At 65.4% G+C, this 17,863-nt stretch overlaps 1 protein-coding gene across 8 annotated transcripts in view; it reads right to left on the bottom strand.

Annotated features, from left to right (window-relative positions):
- The window catches only part of HDAC4 (histone deacetylase 4), a 272,461-nt gene that overhangs the window by 24,073 nt on the left and 230,525 nt on the right, over positions 1-17,863 (bottom strand). For 6 of the 8 annotated variants that reach the window (XM_038574379.1, XM_038574382.1, XM_038574383.1 and 3 more), the window contains 5 exons: positions 15,870-15,990; positions 9,369-9,415; positions 5,555-5,662; positions 3,513-3,568; positions 1,599-1,686 (listed from right to left, as the gene is read on the bottom strand). In XM_038574379.1, the coding sequence (XP_038430307.1) occupies positions 1,599-1,686; positions 3,513-3,568; positions 5,555-5,662; positions 9,369-9,415; positions 15,870-15,990 (420 nt within the window). The remainder of the gene's footprint in view (positions 1-1,598; positions 1,687-3,512; positions 3,569-5,554; positions 5,663-9,368; positions 9,416-15,869; positions 15,991-17,863) is intronic. The other 2 variants (XM_038574380.1, XM_038574378.1) reach the window with 1 other exon arrangement.

Here is a 17,863-nt window from a genome sequence, read left to right on the forward strand (position 1 = left end):
TGAGCCCTACCCCGAGGCCACGACCGTCCCGACAAAACCATCTGACCACCTTCTTGCCCCTGCCACGTCTGCGAGAAGCGAGCCGGCCACAGCTGCCCGTTGTCGAGCACACGGGAGGTGCCAGCTCTGCGCCCAACCCTGCGGAGCGGCGGGAGGCCGTCGCTCGGGCTGGGGCGACAGGTGCGCACACGGCACGGGGTTCCAGGCCCCAGGCTCCAACGACAAACTGCTCATCCTAATGACCGTGCCCACACGTTAAAGGCCCCACAGTGGGGCAGCGGGGCTTCCACGAGGCGCGAGGCCACGCACGGCCCGGGCCGGGGCAGGAGCGGGCCCCCGGGACAGGCAGCCCGCCTCACACAGCGGGCGCACGGGGGCTGCGTGCAAGGTAGCGATCTTCACACCCTGGGAACTGCTCGGTACCTGGGTCATTGTAAAAGTCACCTACGCTCATTGGAGACGACGTGGCGGGCAGCTATAAACAAGGAGCTGCAAGGACAGACACCCGACCCCACCAACCAGGAAGCCTCCACGGCTGGGGAGACACACCCCCGACTCTCGGGACGCGTGCTCTCCGTGACCGAGGCAGCCCCGCATGCGCCTGTGCTGTTTAGTGGGGCGCGGGGAGCCCGGGGTAAGTGGCCCTGTGACCGTCGACTCTGGGTGCTCTGGCCGCCCCGGGGGGTGGACTCAGGGGCTGTGAGTCACGTGGCCATGAACTGAGCCACGTGGGACGCCTCGACAGCACGGCTAGGTGCTCCCTCGGGAGGAGCTGAGGCCCGGCTCCTGGGGACGGAGGCAGGGGTGCGCTGAGGGCCGACCCTGGGCGGTTTTCCCTGGTGTCCCCAGGCCTCAGCCGTCAGGCCCCGGGACCGGCGCGCAGCACGGGGAGCCTACTGGGTGGCCGGGCTGTGTCTGCGGTTCCTTTCCCAAATGGAGAAGGGCCCCGCGGTACACATGGTAACCCCCCGGGGCATCTGCTCCTCCTTCCCCGTGGAGCAGTTATTAAATAGATCATCAGCACCAAGTGGAAAAGGGAGGAATGAAACGAGCACCCTCAGCGTCCACCCCCAGGGAAGAAGCTGCGTGACTGGCTTTGGAGTTCAGACCCCACGTGTAGCATTTCTGAACCTGAGGTCACCCTCTTGGGGCCGTGAGAAGCGACACCGCCGTGGGAGCGTGGGAGGGAGGCTACGCCGGCACGGGGTGTCGCGGGCCCAAGCGGGAAGGCGTTTCGCCAGGGGGGCCTGAGGCAGGCGGCGCCACGTGGGCTGTGGGGGAGCCGCCCACGCCCGCCGGTGGACGCGGGAGGTCGAGGCCGCCCCCCACCCGCCTCTGACGAGGTCTGAGGACCCTCCTCCGACTGCTGCCCTGAACCACACTTCTGGACGTTTCAGGGACCCGGCTGACGGCAGCTGTGGGGCGGACTCGTGACCGGTGTGAGCTTTTATCTTCTGGTTTGAGGTAGTTTCCAGAAAGGTCGGGTGCCCGAATCCAACGTCAGTGGAGGTGTTGTGCCCGCCCTGCTCTGCACACGGGACGCGGCCCGCTCGGGGCGCACGTGGGCCCCCAGCCCCCTCGGGGACGGCCCCACTTACCCAGTCCACTATGAGGGTCTTGCTCACGTCCAGCCGCTGCTGGAGAAGCTTGGCTGCGATGGCCACAGAATTAAAGTAGCAGAAGCCCCTGTAGCGAGAGGAGAGAGGGGAAAACACGGTTCCCACCGGTCCTCACACGGAAGCGCCTGCAGCCCCGTGGGGTTCGGGGTGGAGAATGCACGGCTCCCTCGACCGACGCCACCGACCCGACAGGCCCCCCACGGACGCCGCCATGCCCCGAGGCGAGAAATCCGTTCCCGGAGCGCCCGGCAGCCGCACACTGCCCAGCATCCCGGGGCCGTGCTCCCCGCGCACGAGGTCGCCTGTGTGAGCCGCTACTGCTCATCTGTCCACGCTCAGACGTGTGACACTGATGCACACTCGCCCCCCAGAGTCTCCTTCAAGAGGCGCAGAAGCCCGCTAACACGTGATTCACGTGTAACCAAAAATCCTCTAACTGACGTCCGCTTTGCCTGAATTACCACAAAAACAGGGAAATCTGGGTGGCTTTGTGTCGGGAATGCGGGCCAGCAACCTGCAAGGCCCCCGACGGCGGGAGGCACCGGCTGGGGAGCCGGCACCCGGAGCGGCGAGCGCACACGCATCCAAACGCCCCCAACAGCGCCTCTGTGCTCCGTCGTGGCCCGTTTGGGTTCACGCCCCAGGACAGCCAACGGCTTAGGTTCAAAGTGGAAAAGTGCCTTCAGGGGAAGGAACCACGCGGGATCCTGCTCCTGACAGCATGGAGAGTTGTGGGTCGTGGCGTCCCCGAGCCCGGCGGTTTCTGGGGAACGGGGCCACCGTCTAACTGAGGCTGCTGTCGGGAGCTTGCAGCCACTGCCCCCTCCCCGGGCACGACGGTCCTGTCTCAAGCTGCGGTCTGACGCCCTCACGCCGGGCTTTAGAGGACAGAGGGCTCCTGCTCGCCTGTGAGCCACAGCCCAGGCTCCCTCGGGAGCGCAGGCTCAGCCTGTGGTTCCCCGGCCTGGTCCTAGCTGCTCCTGCACAGGCTCCGCTGTCGCCTCCCTGCACTTCCTGGCTTCCCAGCCGTGCTCCGTCCGCTCGGTCCTTGGAACAGCCCAGATGTCACCTCTCCTACCTCTACCAGCAGCATCAATGGCCCTTCCTGTCCCCAGAGCTCGGGACACCTGCTCTCCCACGGTGCCTGTCCTGCTGCCTGACTGGTTTCCCAGGTCCCACGAGAAGGCACGTCTAGAGGCACCGGGGTGACCCAGAGGTTGAGCACCTGCCTTTGGCCCAAGGTGTGACCCCAAGGTCCTGAGATTGAGTCCTCCTGCCTCTGTCTCTGCCTCTCTCTCTGCGTCTCTCATAAATAAATACATAAAATTAAAAAAAAAAAAAAAGAGAGAGAAGGCACGTGTAACCCACCCCCAGGCACCCAGGCCCACAGTCATTCCCTGGCAATCTGCGAGCCACACTTGCTAGCTCGGCCAGCCCCGCAGATGTGTGCACGGTCAGGGGTACCCAAAGCCCCAAACGGGGTCCAGACGGCTGGTCCCTGGGGTCACAACCTTGAGATGTCGGCCTCATCCGTACCAAACCATAAGCAGGTCAGCTGAAGGCTGCATGTCAGGTGACCTGAGGCATTTGGTCAGAATGTTCTAGAACAGTGAAGTGCCCCATGAACTCCGTCTGGTGCAATGTAAGTCCCCACCCAACTGCTTACAGCAGAGCGAGGGACGAGAACCTCTGGACTGACGTCTGCGGGTTCCTTTCTCTTGGCCCACGGTTCGACCCGTCACCCGTCCGCAGCCCGTCCGCAAGGTCACCCACGTGGCTCGGGGCTGCACCAGCTACCTGGGGCCGTGTTTGCGCTCAGGTGCAGCCCAGCCCTTCCAGAACAGGGATCAGAAAGCGCCACAGCCCGCCCGTCGCGGCCGCGTGTCTACTCACATGGGCGTGCTCTCCTCCGCGTGATGTCCTGGAGGGCGGACCACGGCAAAGCCGTTCTGCGCACGACGCCGGAAGGGGGAGGGGGCGGAGAAGCAGGGAGGAAGAGAGGAAGAGGGTTCACGTCAGTGAGAACAGGAGCACGGCCCACACCGCCGGGGGGCTCCGGCTGCGCGCGAGGGCACAGACTCGCACATCTGGGTCACGGACACGGGACGGGCCCTAGCGCTGTCCGCACCTCAGCGACGCCTGGGGCCCTGCTTTGAAGAGGTCCTCTGGCGGTCACGGTTACTGGGTAAGACGTGAATTTGTCCCTGATGGTTTATCTCTGCTGGAGCTGCTTAGCTCAGGGACCTGGCAGGAGAGGACGGGCTCCCTGGGCCCCCTCTGCTCAACACCAGTGTCCCCAAGAAGCCACTGATGGGAACCCTGGGTGCAGAGAAGGTGCAAGAGGCTCACCCCAGGGGCTCCAGCCTGGGTCCGGCCTTAATGGAAGCATCTCAGCTCCCAGGGGTGGGGGGGGGGTGGGCATCGCAGAAACGAGCCACCCACTGCTTGGAAGCAGCAGCCCCCGCCCCTGAGTCACTGAGGCTTGGACGAGCCGTCTGTAAACCGCTCTGTAGCCTCAGAAACAAAAAAGGACTTAAATGGGCAGCTCGCGTCTGGCCAGCGGGAAGCTGTGGGGTCACGGCTGGGAACAGCGCCCCCAGGGCTGGCGGGCCGGCAGTGATGACGGGGCTGGGGCGGCGGAGCTCAGCCTGCTGCAGAGACAGCTCCGGACGGACAGGGTGATGGACACACCGATGGGGCCCCCACCTCTGGCACTCTCAATGCCGCAGGACCAGCCTGTCCCCGCACAGCGGTCCCGGGAGGGCAGGCTGCGACCCCTGGGGTCCCCGTGCCCAGGGGGCCTGTTCTCCTAATCCTAACACTCGCTTTGCGTTTCTTGCTGTGCTGACAGCCGTACCATGGTGCAGGGCGGTGCGGTGCCTGCCCGTGCTGGGGAGAGGTCGGCAGTGCCAGGAAAAGGGCACTCGGTGAGCGTCCCCACCGCACACGTGCAGCAGACGGGCTCCCAAGAACGTGTGACGATGCAATAACATTTATGGCTCTCCCTAAACCCCTGCCCCTGAACACGCGCCTCCTAACAGCTCGAGTGAGCAAAGGGGAGGGACGGGCCAGTGCACGTGGGGCCAGCCCACGGGCGGTGTGGTCAGGGGCAAGACTTGAGCCTTCGGGTGAGGACGAGAAGTTCGGCGGACGCGCACCCTGAGCGCCCCCCGCACTCGGAGGGCCTTCCTGGTGAGGTGCGCGCCGGTATTAACGGTTTCAAAAATCAGTGGTGCCCTAGATACCGCGTTCCAGACTCGGTGGAGATGCTGGAAGGTCTACACGATTCAAGGAGCCCGAGTTTCCAAACGAGGAGCACCCTGTGTTGCAGAAGCCAGGTGTGGAGAGAGGCCCCGCTCAGCCTGCCACACCAGCGGGCTTCCGTGTGAGAAGGAAGGGCTCCCTGCCGCGGATTCGGGGTCCACGCGGCCGCTGACCTTCAAGAAGCCGCACGCGTGGGACTGCGGTGGAGCCTCAGAGCAGAATCCCCACAACTACCCGAGAAAGCTGCGCACACACGCGCCTTTGCCCAGTCCTAGATCCGGTGTCAGGCCGGGTCCCTCTACGCGCTTCTACCAAAGGGTCGCCAGAGACGGAGGCAGCAGCGGGTCGGGGTCGGCGGCTCGTCTACTGAGACCTGGACGCCGCTATTACGTCCACGTTAACGAGTGTGTTTTTAAGAACCTTGGTCTTCATCTCCAGCGTGGCCCGTGGGGAGGACACCCTCGCACACGAGAGCTCCCGGGCTGTTCAACCACGGGGACAACCAACCCCGGGGGCCCCTGCACCGCCGCGTGTGTTACCAGCGCGGGCGACGCTGCCGTGGATCAGCAGGGACTCTCCCCAGGCACCGTCCCCGGTGCAGAGGGACCCCAGGGCGCTGAGCCCCACCCGCGCCCCCAGGAGAGCCCCGTTTCTGCAGGGTCCCCACCGACCTTCAGCTCCCCGGTGGCCACCTTGAAGACCAGCTCCACCACGCAGCCCACGGCCAGGCGCGCCGCCCCCGACGAGTGCACCTCGTTCCATATGGTGTCGCTGTCCACCTGTGGAGACAGGGGCCCTGCGTGAGGCTGAGGCGATGTCTCGGGGGCGTCACCCCTGTGCCCCACACCTGCGGGGGCCGTGCGGGGGTCGGGGGGCCTGCGAGGCCTGTGGGCTCTGCCTCTGAAATCCTAGCCCGGAGCCGCTCACCTCTTTTACTAATGATACGACACACACAACTCACATTCGGGCTTTTTTTTTTTTTTTTTTTTAAGATATGCCAACAAATTCTAAATAGGGAAAGAACCGTAGATGCAGCAGGGATGAGGCGTGTGTGACGTCAGCCCCTCCCGAGGAGCCACTGCTTTCCTCCGCTGCTCGGATGTGCTCAGGCTCAGGGCGACCGTGTCACCGTCACCAGGCTCCTTGCTGGTTAGGTTTCACCGCGAGCCCAGGGGAGCGACAGTAACGGCCGCAGGATGAGGCCTAAGGGTGGGAATCAGAGTCTCTCCACAGGACGACTTGCCTTCGTGCAGAGTGGGAGTGGGGAGCCTCCCTCGGGGCCACGCACCGCTCTGCCCGGGTCTCTGTTCCACCTCAAACAGGGCAATGTGTGTGGCACGAACACGTCCGGGTAACTTCTGCTTGTGTGCTCGTTTATCTGGTTACGTAGGCACGTTAGATGTTTGTTTGTTTTTTTTTTTTTTCCTACAGCCCTGGCCAATGTGGGCATTAGAGAAGACCAAGAAATTTCGGCAGCCAGCCCTGCATGTCAGCTGGGACGGGATCAGAGGGAGCAGATGGAGCACGCAGCCCCCGGTGCCAGGCCAGGGCATCTGGGCACCATCACGCTCACGCGCCCGCCCTCCGTGGGGATGCACGCAGCCTAGCGAAGGCTCTGAGGCGCTGGGCATCTGCAGCCCGGTCACCTGTAGCGCGTCGGCCAAGCGTACGTGAGAGCCGCTGCTTCCCATATCAACCTCCTCGAGCACTGAATGCTTTGGGAGTGCAGGGACGGAGGCCGGGCAGCGGCACGCGGAGGTGCCCACCCAGGTCCCTCCAGGCGCGCCCAGGCCCCTGCCCACCTGACGGAGACACCGATCATTACGTGGGGCGGATGGATTTCCTGCAGTGAACTCTTGAAGCTTCATCTTCAAAGCAAGATGATTGAAAATACATTTATGAGGGGTTCAAGCCGTTTCCGCAGGAGTGTTGCCCTGTGAGGGCTGTTCTTTCCAATGACCGAACCTCTGTGTTCTTTAAATAGCTTCCAAATGTCCAGAGAGCGCTCTGCGCTTTGCCGACTCTCCGCGGCATTAATATTCAACTTTCAAAGCCCGGCTTCTGTTGTAAATAATACTGTGCTGCTCTTCGCGGAAGCGGCCGTTCAAACGCACGGTCCTGGGCCAGCTCCTTCGGCCGCAGAGCCCACTCCCGAAAATCGAAGGGGACAGGTCCCTGAGCGAGAGTGGCGGACGGAGCCCGGCAGCTCCTGCGCCTTCCGCAAGGGTGAGGATGTCCGGGGCAGGTGCACCAGAGGCCGCTCCCCTGAGGACCGCTCGGATTAGTTCTCCCTAGGAGGTGCGGATTTGGGTCTTGTGCCTGAACCAGGGCCGGGAGGGAGGATGGACGGCGCTCCGCACGCTTCGCCAGATCTCTGTGCGTGGGCACAAGACGCCCCGTGATGTCCTGCCCAGAGTGAGGGACAGGGTCTGCGGCTGCCACTGCTCAGAGAGCCCAATGCGACTTCCCGCTGCTTCAGGGCCTGAGTCCTCCAGCGCCCCACGGGGACCGGACCAGCCTGGGATGGTTCCAGGAGCACCGGGCCCTGCCGAGGGGCAGGGGGTAGGACATTCACTGAGGCAGGAGTGGCAGCCACAGCAGAGAGCAGAAGGTCTGCTCCGCTTTCTTACGGGAACGACAGGAACGAGCCGAGGAAGACATGGAGGATGCTTCCTGCAGGGATTTAAGGCTCGTGCTGGGGAAGGGGTGGCCAGTTGTGGGCACATCGTGGCCCCGGGGAGCCATGCAGCTGGGGGCACAGCCCTAGGGCACCAAGGGCACTGAGGGCCAGCGAGGGGTGGAGGGGGATCCAGCCACACCAGGTCCCCTCGAGGGAAATGGGATCATCAGGAGGTGAGCAAAGCACAAGTCGCTTTGAACAAAGGTTACGGGGCTCAAAGCCTCTCCTGAGCACAGTTAAGGAGACAGGAGCTGGCGCGTAACCTTAAAACACCATCACACACACCCTAAATGTTAACTTGGACTTTCAGGAGAGGCGCAGCAGCCTCCTCCTGCCTGCGTCATCGCCACAGCGCCCACGCTCCCACCCACACTCTGGCTCCTGAGGTCTCCTTTGCATTCCTGACCCCTGAGGGGTGGCCCCCGCACGGGTGACATGGAGCCCCCACGAGCAACGTGCGCCTCCGCCCTCCCGGGAGAGAGGTGATCCTGGCACAGCATCCAGAGAGAACCACCCCGGAACCCCCCACGGCTCACGCTCCCTCTGGCCCCACTTGGACCTGGTGGGATTTTGCACGGCTCCCCACTCTGGAGGCCTGCGTGCCTGGACGTGAAGGTGGGTGCTGGCCAGCCTGCAGGGGCTCGGATCTGGATGCACACTTGGGTGGGGCGGGGGCGGGGGCGGGGGGGGGGGGGGGCTGCCTGGCTCCAGGCCCCGGGGGCCGACTGCAGCTTTCATTTGCAAATTTTAAATCCTGCCTCGCACAGCACTGCGGGCTGCAGGGCAGCCAGAATCCAAGCCTTTTCAAGTCTGGCCAAAAATTTGCCCCGAATTAAGAGATTGCAGCCTACTTACAATACAAAATAAAATAACTCTAGGGGGCTTGGTGGTGGTATGAGTAAATGCCGTTTATTCTCTTTCTGACGGGATAATTTTCAAAGCAGCGAGTTTTGTAAAGACTCAGGAAGAAAACAATTTTGTTTCATTTCCATAACAGAATCCAGACCTCGAGCTTCACCCTGCGATCTGTAATTAGGCACACACTCTGCCGCCGCGCAGCTCCGGGCCGGGCGGCTTTGTGGTCCTCGCGTCTGTCCGGCCTCGCTAGCGCCGGGGGCCGGAACCCCGAGGCCGCAGGTCCCCAGGGCGACGGGACGACGCAGGGACTTGCCCTCAGGGCCCGGGGCCTGCTCTCGCCGCACCCCGCCCCCATCCCAGGCGACAGGAGCCGGGAGCTCGCTCGGGCTGCGGACACCTGACCTCTGCGGCAACGAGGGACCGGCCAGACGAGGGACCGGCCAGATGGCGGGGTCCTTCCCGGCTCAGCATCCCCCCAGGGGCCGGGAGGGCCGCCTCTCCTCGTGTCTACCGGGCGCGCCTGCCTAAGGGCGCTGTGGCTCCTGGAAGAGCAGCGAAACCCCCGGGCTGGCGGCTGCACGTGGCCCGCGAACACCCCGCTCCCCGTCCTCGGCCTCACCCGGGGCTTCGGACCGGCAGAGGGCACTTGCTCTACCGAGTCGAGCGGGCTCTTCCCCGCAGGTGAGGAGGGGCCAGCGACCCGCACACAGAGGGTTCCCCGAGGCGGGCACGGGCGCCCACGGCCTTCCCAGAGGAGGCGGCCCCAGCCCGGCCCCTGGGCCTCTGAACCACACGTGCTGCGTGGGGCAGCCCCGCCCGTCAGGCCCCGTTTATGGAAAACACCTGGCAGCAATTATCCACTCGGCGGAAAACAGGGCAGCGATGTCTGCGGCCACCGGGACCCGAGAACAAACAGGACATTATTTACACATTAAAGCAGTACTTACCCCGACACCACCGCAGGGCAGCCTGACGAACACCGACGTTAGCGAGCCTGCGGGGAGAAGGACAGCGGAGGTCAGGGGGCAAGGTCACGGGCGCCCCGCCTGCACGGAGCCCAGGAGGGGGGCCTGGGAACAGGGCGCGAGTGGTGCCCGGCACTCGGGGGACACACACCATATCCATGCACCAAGGAGCAAAGTGGTTCCACAACGGGTCACCGTGTGGCCCGGGCTGCGTGGGGACAGCTCCCGTGGAGTGACGCGGACGTCTGCAGGAGCAGCCAGTGCTCTGGGGTGTGGGGGGCACCCGGGGGGGGCTCCTTCCAGCCTGAGCTCACGGGCATCACACACGACCACAACCACAAGGGCTGTGTCCCGAGCTAATCTCGCTGTTGACAGCCCGACCCGCTTCTCAGTGAGCTTCCCTGCGGCCCTCAGGCTCCCAGGTTCTGGGGCTCTGGCCGCCCTCCCCCGCGGGAAACGGCGATAGGCCCCGAATTCAACACCTGCGGTGCGCCCTTCAGACGCGGAGGGATCTCGTGGGCACGTGAACAGCCACAGCCCCCTCCCCATTTATAGATGGCCCCGGTCCAGGTGGACCCTGCGGGAGCTGGCCTTCGGAGGCCTTCCCCGGCCCGACACAGGCGAGCGCCCGCCCCCACGGGCTCAGGACCCGGTGACAAAGCAGCGACTGTCCTCTTCCTCAGTGTGACCCAGGGCTGGCTGGCCACCAGCATAAGACCCATGTGTTCCAAGGGAGAGGCGCCCCTCCAGGTGTAAGGCCTCGGATCCACGCGGTGCCGTCCCTACAGGAGCTGACCCCAGGACAGCCTCTGTCTGCTGCCCCTCCCCCCTTACACCCGGGCCCCAGGCCCCCCTGCCCTTCTCAGCAGGTTCCAGCTTCAGACTCCACCCTCCAGGCCTGGCCGAGCTGTGCCCACGGAGGGCAGGCCCACTCCCGACACCTCCCGCCCGACCCAGAACGGCAGCTCCCGTGCGATGCTCAGGGATCACATGACTGGCACCACAGACGAGAACAGGTGTCAGGTCAGGGACCCGGCCTGTGCCCACCTCACCCTGACTCCCAGTGTGGACCACACCGGGCACCCAGCCACCCAGGGCCTTTCACGCCCCAGGCTCCAGCCGCCCGCACCCTCCTGCTGCTCCCGGGATGCTCACGCTCACCTCGGGCCACGGCGCCCACCAGGGCAAGCCCTCCCCCGCTGCCCCTGCAAGGCCTGGATGCGGGGTCCCAGCCCAGACCTGCTTCTCCCTGCGCCCCCGCCAAGACCCTCAGTGCCATGTCTCGCTCAGGGCCACTGCCTGGATCCGCGGCCCTGCTGCCTCGTCGCCTTCCCGACGGGCCCGGTGAGGTGGGGGCCGGTCTGCCCTCCCCGTGCTCACTGCTAGCCCACGGCCGGCAACAGGCAGACCTGTGAGGGGTGGGGGCCGGGCCCGCCAGGAGGAGGCGGGATGCCCGGGAGGGTGGCTCCTGAGGGCTTGCTCGGCCTGAACCGGGACCCTCTGCAGGGCCACCAGGGGTGGGGGGCGGCAGGGAACAGGCCAGGGCAGGAGAGGCAGAGACACAAGTCCGTTGCGGGCCTGCTTTGCCGCGTGTCCCCCCGCCTAACGGCCCAGGCCATGGAGCAGATCCCGGAGGGGGCAGTGGCAGCCCAGCCTTCAAGATGCCCGTGGCCCCGGGCGGCCCTGGGGCTGGAGCGGCCTCACGACGGCTTCTTCTCCCACCACGGCCGCTTCCAAGCAGGAACGTGGTGCTGGGCCGTGGAAGGGTTTTCTCCCAGATAACTCACGGGTCCGTGTGTGTGACTGTTCACACGTGTGTGCCCGGGGCCTCTAGACACCGGATTTCTGTTTTTGAAACGAGAGTCAATCCTGTCTATGCCGAAAACACAACTCCCCGACGTGTTCTGACTCGGCTCATTATCCAGCCATCCGAGATCGACATGGCTCACGAGCGTCCCGGGTGGGCGGTGAGCACGGCGCTCTGCGCAGGGAGGCCCTTCCAGAAGCTGCTGCTCAGGTGCACGGCCACTCGGTGCAGCTCATCTCTGCCCGGACTGAGCCTCTGCTCGCCCGTGGCCCCCTCTGGCCGCTGTGGTTTGGGGCCACCATCCCCTAGGCGAGGCCACAGCCATCCAGGTGGAGGTGGTGGCTGGTGGAGGGCCCCCTGTTTTCCCGTCAAGGCGGCTGCAGAGAGAGGCCCTGGGAGGCCCACGGGCGTGGGGCAGGCCTGGCGTTCCTCCGGCGCGACCGCCGCTCCTCTCTCGGCCCTTCCCCAGGCCTGCCAGGCTCCCCTTCCAGCTGCTGCCGTTGGGAGGCACCCGGACCTCGGGGAACGTCGAGCGCTGGGGCACACACCTCCGGCGTCCGCGGCCCCGTCTGCAGGGCGCTGCTACCTTGGTGACCACGCAGGGCTTCCCGCACACGCCTTAGAAATTGGGGGATTCCATACACAGAGGGCGGGAGCTCACACCGTAGTGCTCAGGTGCCCGGTCAGGGTTACGTGAGCGACGCCTGAGGTCACCGCAACTTGACTACGTCTGGAGCAGCCGGACTGTCGTCGGGACTCCTGGCTCGGACAATTATCACAAGTCTAAAAACCGGTCTCGAGGGGAGAGAGGGTAACTGTGTAGGTGTCCTCGTAGCCATGACAATGGTCTTAAAACAGTGTTTAGCACAAAAGAAAAAGGAAACAGGACGACGTAGGCTATCACCGCTGCACGCTACACGCACTCCCGACGTGCGCCTGGCAACACAGAAGTGACCACGAAATAGTCAGAGGGCTGCATCAGGGCGCGTCCGGGCAGGGGGAGAGGCAGGTGTGAGGACAGCGAGGCACATTTCAGCAGAGGCCGGAGAGCACAGGGGGCCTGGGGGCACCGGTGATGTGGGCCCGACCCGACGGGGGCAGCCCCACCGGTGACCGGGGCCCAGGAGCAGCCAAGGAAGGGTCCGTGCGGGGAAGGCTCCAGGCCCTGCTGGCGACGCCCGCCCCTCTCTCGCCCAAAGGCCCCACATGCGCCTCGTCCCTCCCTTCTCGTCATCTGTCCCCCGACTCTGAAACCAGCTCAGGGACCTAGTGCAGCGGCCTGCTGGTGCGCTCCAGCCCTCTACCCCGGCTCGGGCGCAGATCACCCTCCCCCCGTCCATCGTCTCCAGTTCCGGGCACGCAGGTGCCAAAGGCCTGGTGGTGATGGCCGTGGGGCGGCCACGGATGCCGCACAGCCTGCTGGAGCACAGCCCACGCCGGAGCCTCTGTGACGGCCGGTGCTGCTGACTGAGGCCGTCTGGCCAGCTCCCGGTGACCCCGAGGCCAGGGGGTTGCGGCTTCTGGGCCTTGGCAGCCCTGACGACATCATGGGGCCCGCGGGCTCCGCTCCCGCGCTGGAGGACAGCACTCAGGCCGCCGAGGTGCCGCCCTGGGAGGAGCGGTGTTTCCCGGGGATCCCGCAGGACCCTGGGGACCGGGCCGACCTGCCCATCACGCCTGCTGGCCTACACGCGGCCTCCTTGCTCAGCTCCTCCCGCTGTCCGCGTCCTCGGAGGTTCCTTTCTGAACCTCTGGCTGGCCCCAGCCGAGGCCCTGCCCTCGGGGCGCAGCTGGCATCCCATCTCGTTCCTGGACATTTGCTGCTGGGTTCCCACGGCCCCGTCCTGGGAGCTGGCGGCTCAGATCTCCCGCCCTCTGCACACGTCCTGCTCCGTGACCCCCGCCCAGGGTGAGGCCTCTGGGTGTCCCCGACGCCCTCACAGCTGCCTTTCAGGGGGGCGTTCTGCAGTCCACACCGTAAACACCCCGTGACTCGAGGGACAGAGTGCATCCAGCACCCGCTTCGCCACGGGGAGCTGGGACGGTCCCCTGTCCCGGGCCCGCGGTCCCCACGCTTCTCCCTATGGTTCCACCCCCTACATTTACCCTAAAACACAAGGGCTGGGCTTTGAAAAACCCAGGAGCAAGAACAAATCTTGCCGTGTAAGCAGAGGACAGAAGAGCCTCGGTGAGGTGATGGGTCCCATGACGGGCAGGCTGGAGGGGGTCTCCGGGTCACACCCTGGACGGGCTACGGACCAGACCCGCACGTGGCCGGGGGGGGGGGGGTGGACTCTGGATGTCCTTCTGAGCCCACTAGGTCGCAGCCCCACGTCCGGGGATGGATGTCTTGGGTGGCAGAAATGAGCCCCCTGCCAGTGCAGGCGGCAGGGCCTGGACGGGGTAAGAGGAAGCCCCAGGGGACCCTGGCCCCGGCCCACTGGTGGGTTCTCAGCCACACTGCTCCAGGCTGTTCCAGGATGCTTCTATGTGGGGAACACAGGCCAGCTCCTAGGCCCTCTCCTCCACCCCATGGGGCGGGCTGGGCGAGACTTACGCGTGACGTCCTGACACCTGGTGTGACGGTGTAACTAGGTGGGCTTGGAGGCAGTCAGGTCATGGGGGTGGCGCCCTCGTGACGGGTCAGCGCCTTACAAAGGTGACCCCACCAGGCTCCCTGCCCTCGGCCCCCGGGGAGGACACAGCGGGGCCTGTAGTCTGAAGAGCCCTCGCCTGCTGCGTGGCCCCAGACCCCAGCCCTCCGGCCTTCCAGGACTGTGAGCCGTGGACGGTCACGGCAGCCGGAACAGATGGGGCAGGCCTGGCTCTCCTGCCCGGGCCCAGCGTCCACCCCGGCGGCCTGGAGGGGCATGTGTGCAGGTGCCTCTGCTCCTGCTCCTGGTCACCCTTGCTGGCCGGGTCAAGGCCTCGGGCTGGGACAAGTCTGTGCCCAGAACTGGCGAGGCAGCACTGTCGTCATGGGGCGTTGGCCCCCGAGTGTGGAATCCCCCCCCCCCCCCCCCCCCCCGTTCCATGACTGTCCCTGCTGCTCCCCAGAGGGTCTGGGCGGCCACGGCGCCCGTGGTTCTGGGGCTGGCTCGTGATTGCTCCAAGACGCCCTCCTGCTCCCCTCTCGCGAGCCCCTGGAGCCCCCGCAGCCAGCCCGCTCCCTGGAGCCCTGACTCTTCCTCCCACGTGACTGTCTGGTGCGACTTTCGTCTCCAGTGTTCCGGGCTCTTCCTTCCTTGCTGCTCTGGTCCACACGACACGGACGTGCTATGTCCTCTTTAAGGGCACTGAGGGGACTCTGGTTTTCCTTCGTGTCCCCACCTCTCCCAGAAGCCTGTCCCCCGAGCTGCCCTGTTTCACACTCAATCTCCCCATGAAGCGCTCGCTTCCCAGATGCAGGTTAATCCTCGGTCACCTGGTCTCAGACGGAGGCCCTAAGGGGCACGGGGAGATCCCGCATGCGGTGGGCTATGAACTGTGGGCTCCCTGCCTGGTGTCCGTGTGTCGGCTTCCTTGGGGCTGGTCACCTCGCAGGAGGGGTCTCACGTCTGCACGGGGCAGGGTCAGCACGCAGGGGAGGTGGGAGGTGGGCAGGCACCACGCCCGTTCTGCTCCCGACGTTCATCCCAGCCAGGGAGCCCTGTGCCCTCTGCAGGCCCGGGGTTGGCGGGCGTGGGAGGGCGGGCCTCTCGGGCCTCGGGCCCAGCCCCTGCTCTGACCACTCCACACCGTCCGCCCCAGGCCCAGGGTCCCCGTGGTGGCCGACCCTGCAGTCGGTGGTCTCTGTCCCCAGCACTGGAGGACACTTCCTGGCACCTGCCGTGCCCCTGCTCTCTGGCCTCCAGGCCCTCCTGCCGCGGGGCCCTCCCCCATCTCCCACAGCCAGTTTTCACGCCTTCTGAAAGCCTGGCTACCACAGGGCGGGGGCGGGGGCTCAGGAAGCAGCAAGGCTGCCACCCCGGGCGGGACACGTGGGTTTTCTCCCAGCTGTCTGCTCCCCACTCTCCAGACAAAGGCCACGTCAACCCCGTCCGGCGGCCGGTGCCTCCAGGATTTCCCGCACAGAAGATGCACAGAAGATGCGCTCCTTAGGGGTGAGGGTGTGAGCGCGTGGAGGAGCGAGTGCACGCACGCACACGTGGACGAATGGGGCGCCCTGCAGTGCGATCCGCACAGGACGGCACGAACACCACCTCTGGTGACACCGGAGAAGCCACCTGCCGCGTCGGTGCCGGTGGCCGGGAGGCTGGGGTGAGAAGTGCCCTGGGAGGGCCGTGAGCAGGGTGGGGCCGGCGCCCAGGAGCCCCCCCTCGGCTGCAGATGCCCGAGTGCCCGCCAGCGTGGAGGCCCAGACCCTGCCCAGGCTGCCCCCCCGCCCCCGACAGCAGGCTCAGGGCAGGTGCATGAGTACCCCCACCCACTGGCCTCTGGTATGGATGCCATTCTAGAACATTCCGCAAATCCAGTGGTTGTCACACTTTCTACACCACGTGCCCGACACAGACGTGGAGCCAGCCGCCCCCCCAGCCCCCAGCTCGGTACCTGGTGCAGGCGCCGCGCACAGGGCTGTCCCTGCCGCCACCACCGCTGCCACCACCGCAGGGCCGGGGCCAAGGGGCGGGACCAGCGGGCGCAGGGCGGTAAAGGTAAAGAAGGCCTTGAAATACCTAGAAGTTTCTTACTGTCCAGTTTCTGCCTGTTGAGGGGGTTTGTGCCGTAGAGCAGGGTGTGCGCCTCCGAATGCACGGTCTGCAGCTCCTCCAGAGTGGCCTTCCGTCCGCGGATGCACTGTGGGGACAGAGGAAGAGGGGCTCACGTCTCCCCCGGGGCCGGAGGGCCGGCTGCCCCAGAAATCATTCCTAGCACACCAGCCCCCCAAAGGAAACCGATGAATTTTGTATCTACACAGACACAAAATCATCTGGTTCCTGCAAAACAGAAAGTAAACAGCATCCAACACGTTTAGAAATATTTAAAAAATGTTTTGGAGGGTTCACGCTTTAATTATAACTTTGAAGAACAGCTTTAGACAGAAAATTCCAGCCTTCAACGCTTTAACCTTCCGTCACCCAAATGATTTGGCATCAAATTGCTACTTTGCCTTCCAGCTGCCGGGGTCTGCGCTTTGGGTGGGGGCTGCACCCGGTGGGAGCCGCGCAGGGCGCCCCCCGCGCACACCCAGCCCCAGGCCGCCGGGCCCCCCGCATCAGCCCCTCGCGGGGATCCGCGCTGGGCCTGAAGTCAGCTGCTCCAGCTCCGCGTCCGCGTCCGCCCAGTTTCCTTTGCTCTGGAGACTCCTCCCGTGGAAGCTGCAGGTTCTTTTCGCATTTCCCCAGGAACTAACATGAACTCCGTCCTTTAGCGGGGCTCTGCTTATTTAACCTCTAAAGGCGAAGGTGCTTTACGGAGCGAGGGGAAAGCCAGCATCTCATGCCAGCGTGGCCCTGAGGGCCGCAGCCCCACGCCGGGCGTCTACGGACCCTGGAGGCCGTGGTGCTGGTGGCCCGGGGGCTGCTCTCGCCCCCACCACCTGGGCCACAAGGCTAACAGCGACAGCTTCCCAAGGACGCCCGAGGTCAGCGCCCCTGCACCTCGAGGACACCTGGCTCTGCGCCCTGACGTCACCACGTGGAAGCTGCATGCTTCACCCAGGCCTCTTCCCAACTGTCCTGACAACTCAGGTCTGACCCCACGACCAGCAGACCCCTCGCCTCCTTGGATCTCCTGGGTCCTCTGGCTCGGGAGTGGTGGCACTTCCTGCTTCGGGGCCAAAGTGGGGCAGAGGGACTGGGCGTCTCATTCTCCCCAGGTGTTCAGAGGGGTCGGGGATCTCACTCCCCAGAGGGGTCACGGGGTCCCACTCTCCTCAGGTGTTCAGAGGGGTCGGGGGTCTCACTCCCCAGGTGTTCAGAGGGGTCGGGGGTCTCACTCCCCAGGTGTTCAGAGGGGTCGGGGGGTCTCACTCCCCAGGTGTTCAGAGGGGTGGGGGGGTCTCACTCCCCAGGTGTTCAGAGGGGTGGGGGGGTCTCACTACCCAGGTGTTCAGAGGGGTGGGGGGGGGTCTCACTACCCAGGTGTTCAGAGGGGTCGGGGTGTCTCACTACCCAGGTGTTCAGAGGGGTCGGGGTGTCTCACTACCCAGGTGTTCAGAGGGGTCGGGGGTCTCACTCCCCAGGTGTTCAGAGGGGTCAGGGGTCTCACTCCCCAGGTGTTCAGAGGGGTCGGGGGTCTCACTCCCCAGGGTTTCAGAGGGGTTGGGGGGGGTCTCACTCCCCAGGTGTTCAGAGGGGTGGGGGGGGTCTCACTCCCCAGGTGTTCAGAGGGGTGGGGGGGGTCTCACTCCCCAGGTGTTCAGAGGGGTGGGGGATCCCACCTCCCAGGCGTTCAGAGGGTTCAGGGGGTCTCACTCCCCAGGTGTTCAGAGAGCCCAGGGGTCCCACTCCACAGGTGCTCAGAGGGCCCGGGGGTCCCACTCCCCAGGTGTCTGCTCCACTGTCTCGATCCTAAGGTCGGTGTCTGGCCTCCTAAGAAGCTCCCTGAGAGGCCCCTGGACTGAGGAGAGGCCTCAGGGACGTAGAGCCTGTCATGGGGTGAGGTCCCCTGGGGAGGCAGGAGGGCGGGGAGGCCTCCTCCTCCGGGTGTCCGCCAGGGCAATGCTGCC

The sequence above is a fragment of the Canis lupus genome, chromosome 25 (genome assembly GCF_011100685.1).
Source record: "Canis lupus familiaris isolate Mischka breed German Shepherd chromosome 25, alternate assembly UU_Cfam_GSD_1.0, whole genome shotgun sequence".
In the NCBI taxonomy this organism is placed as follows: Eukaryota; Metazoa; Chordata; class Mammalia; order Carnivora; family Canidae; genus Canis; species Canis lupus.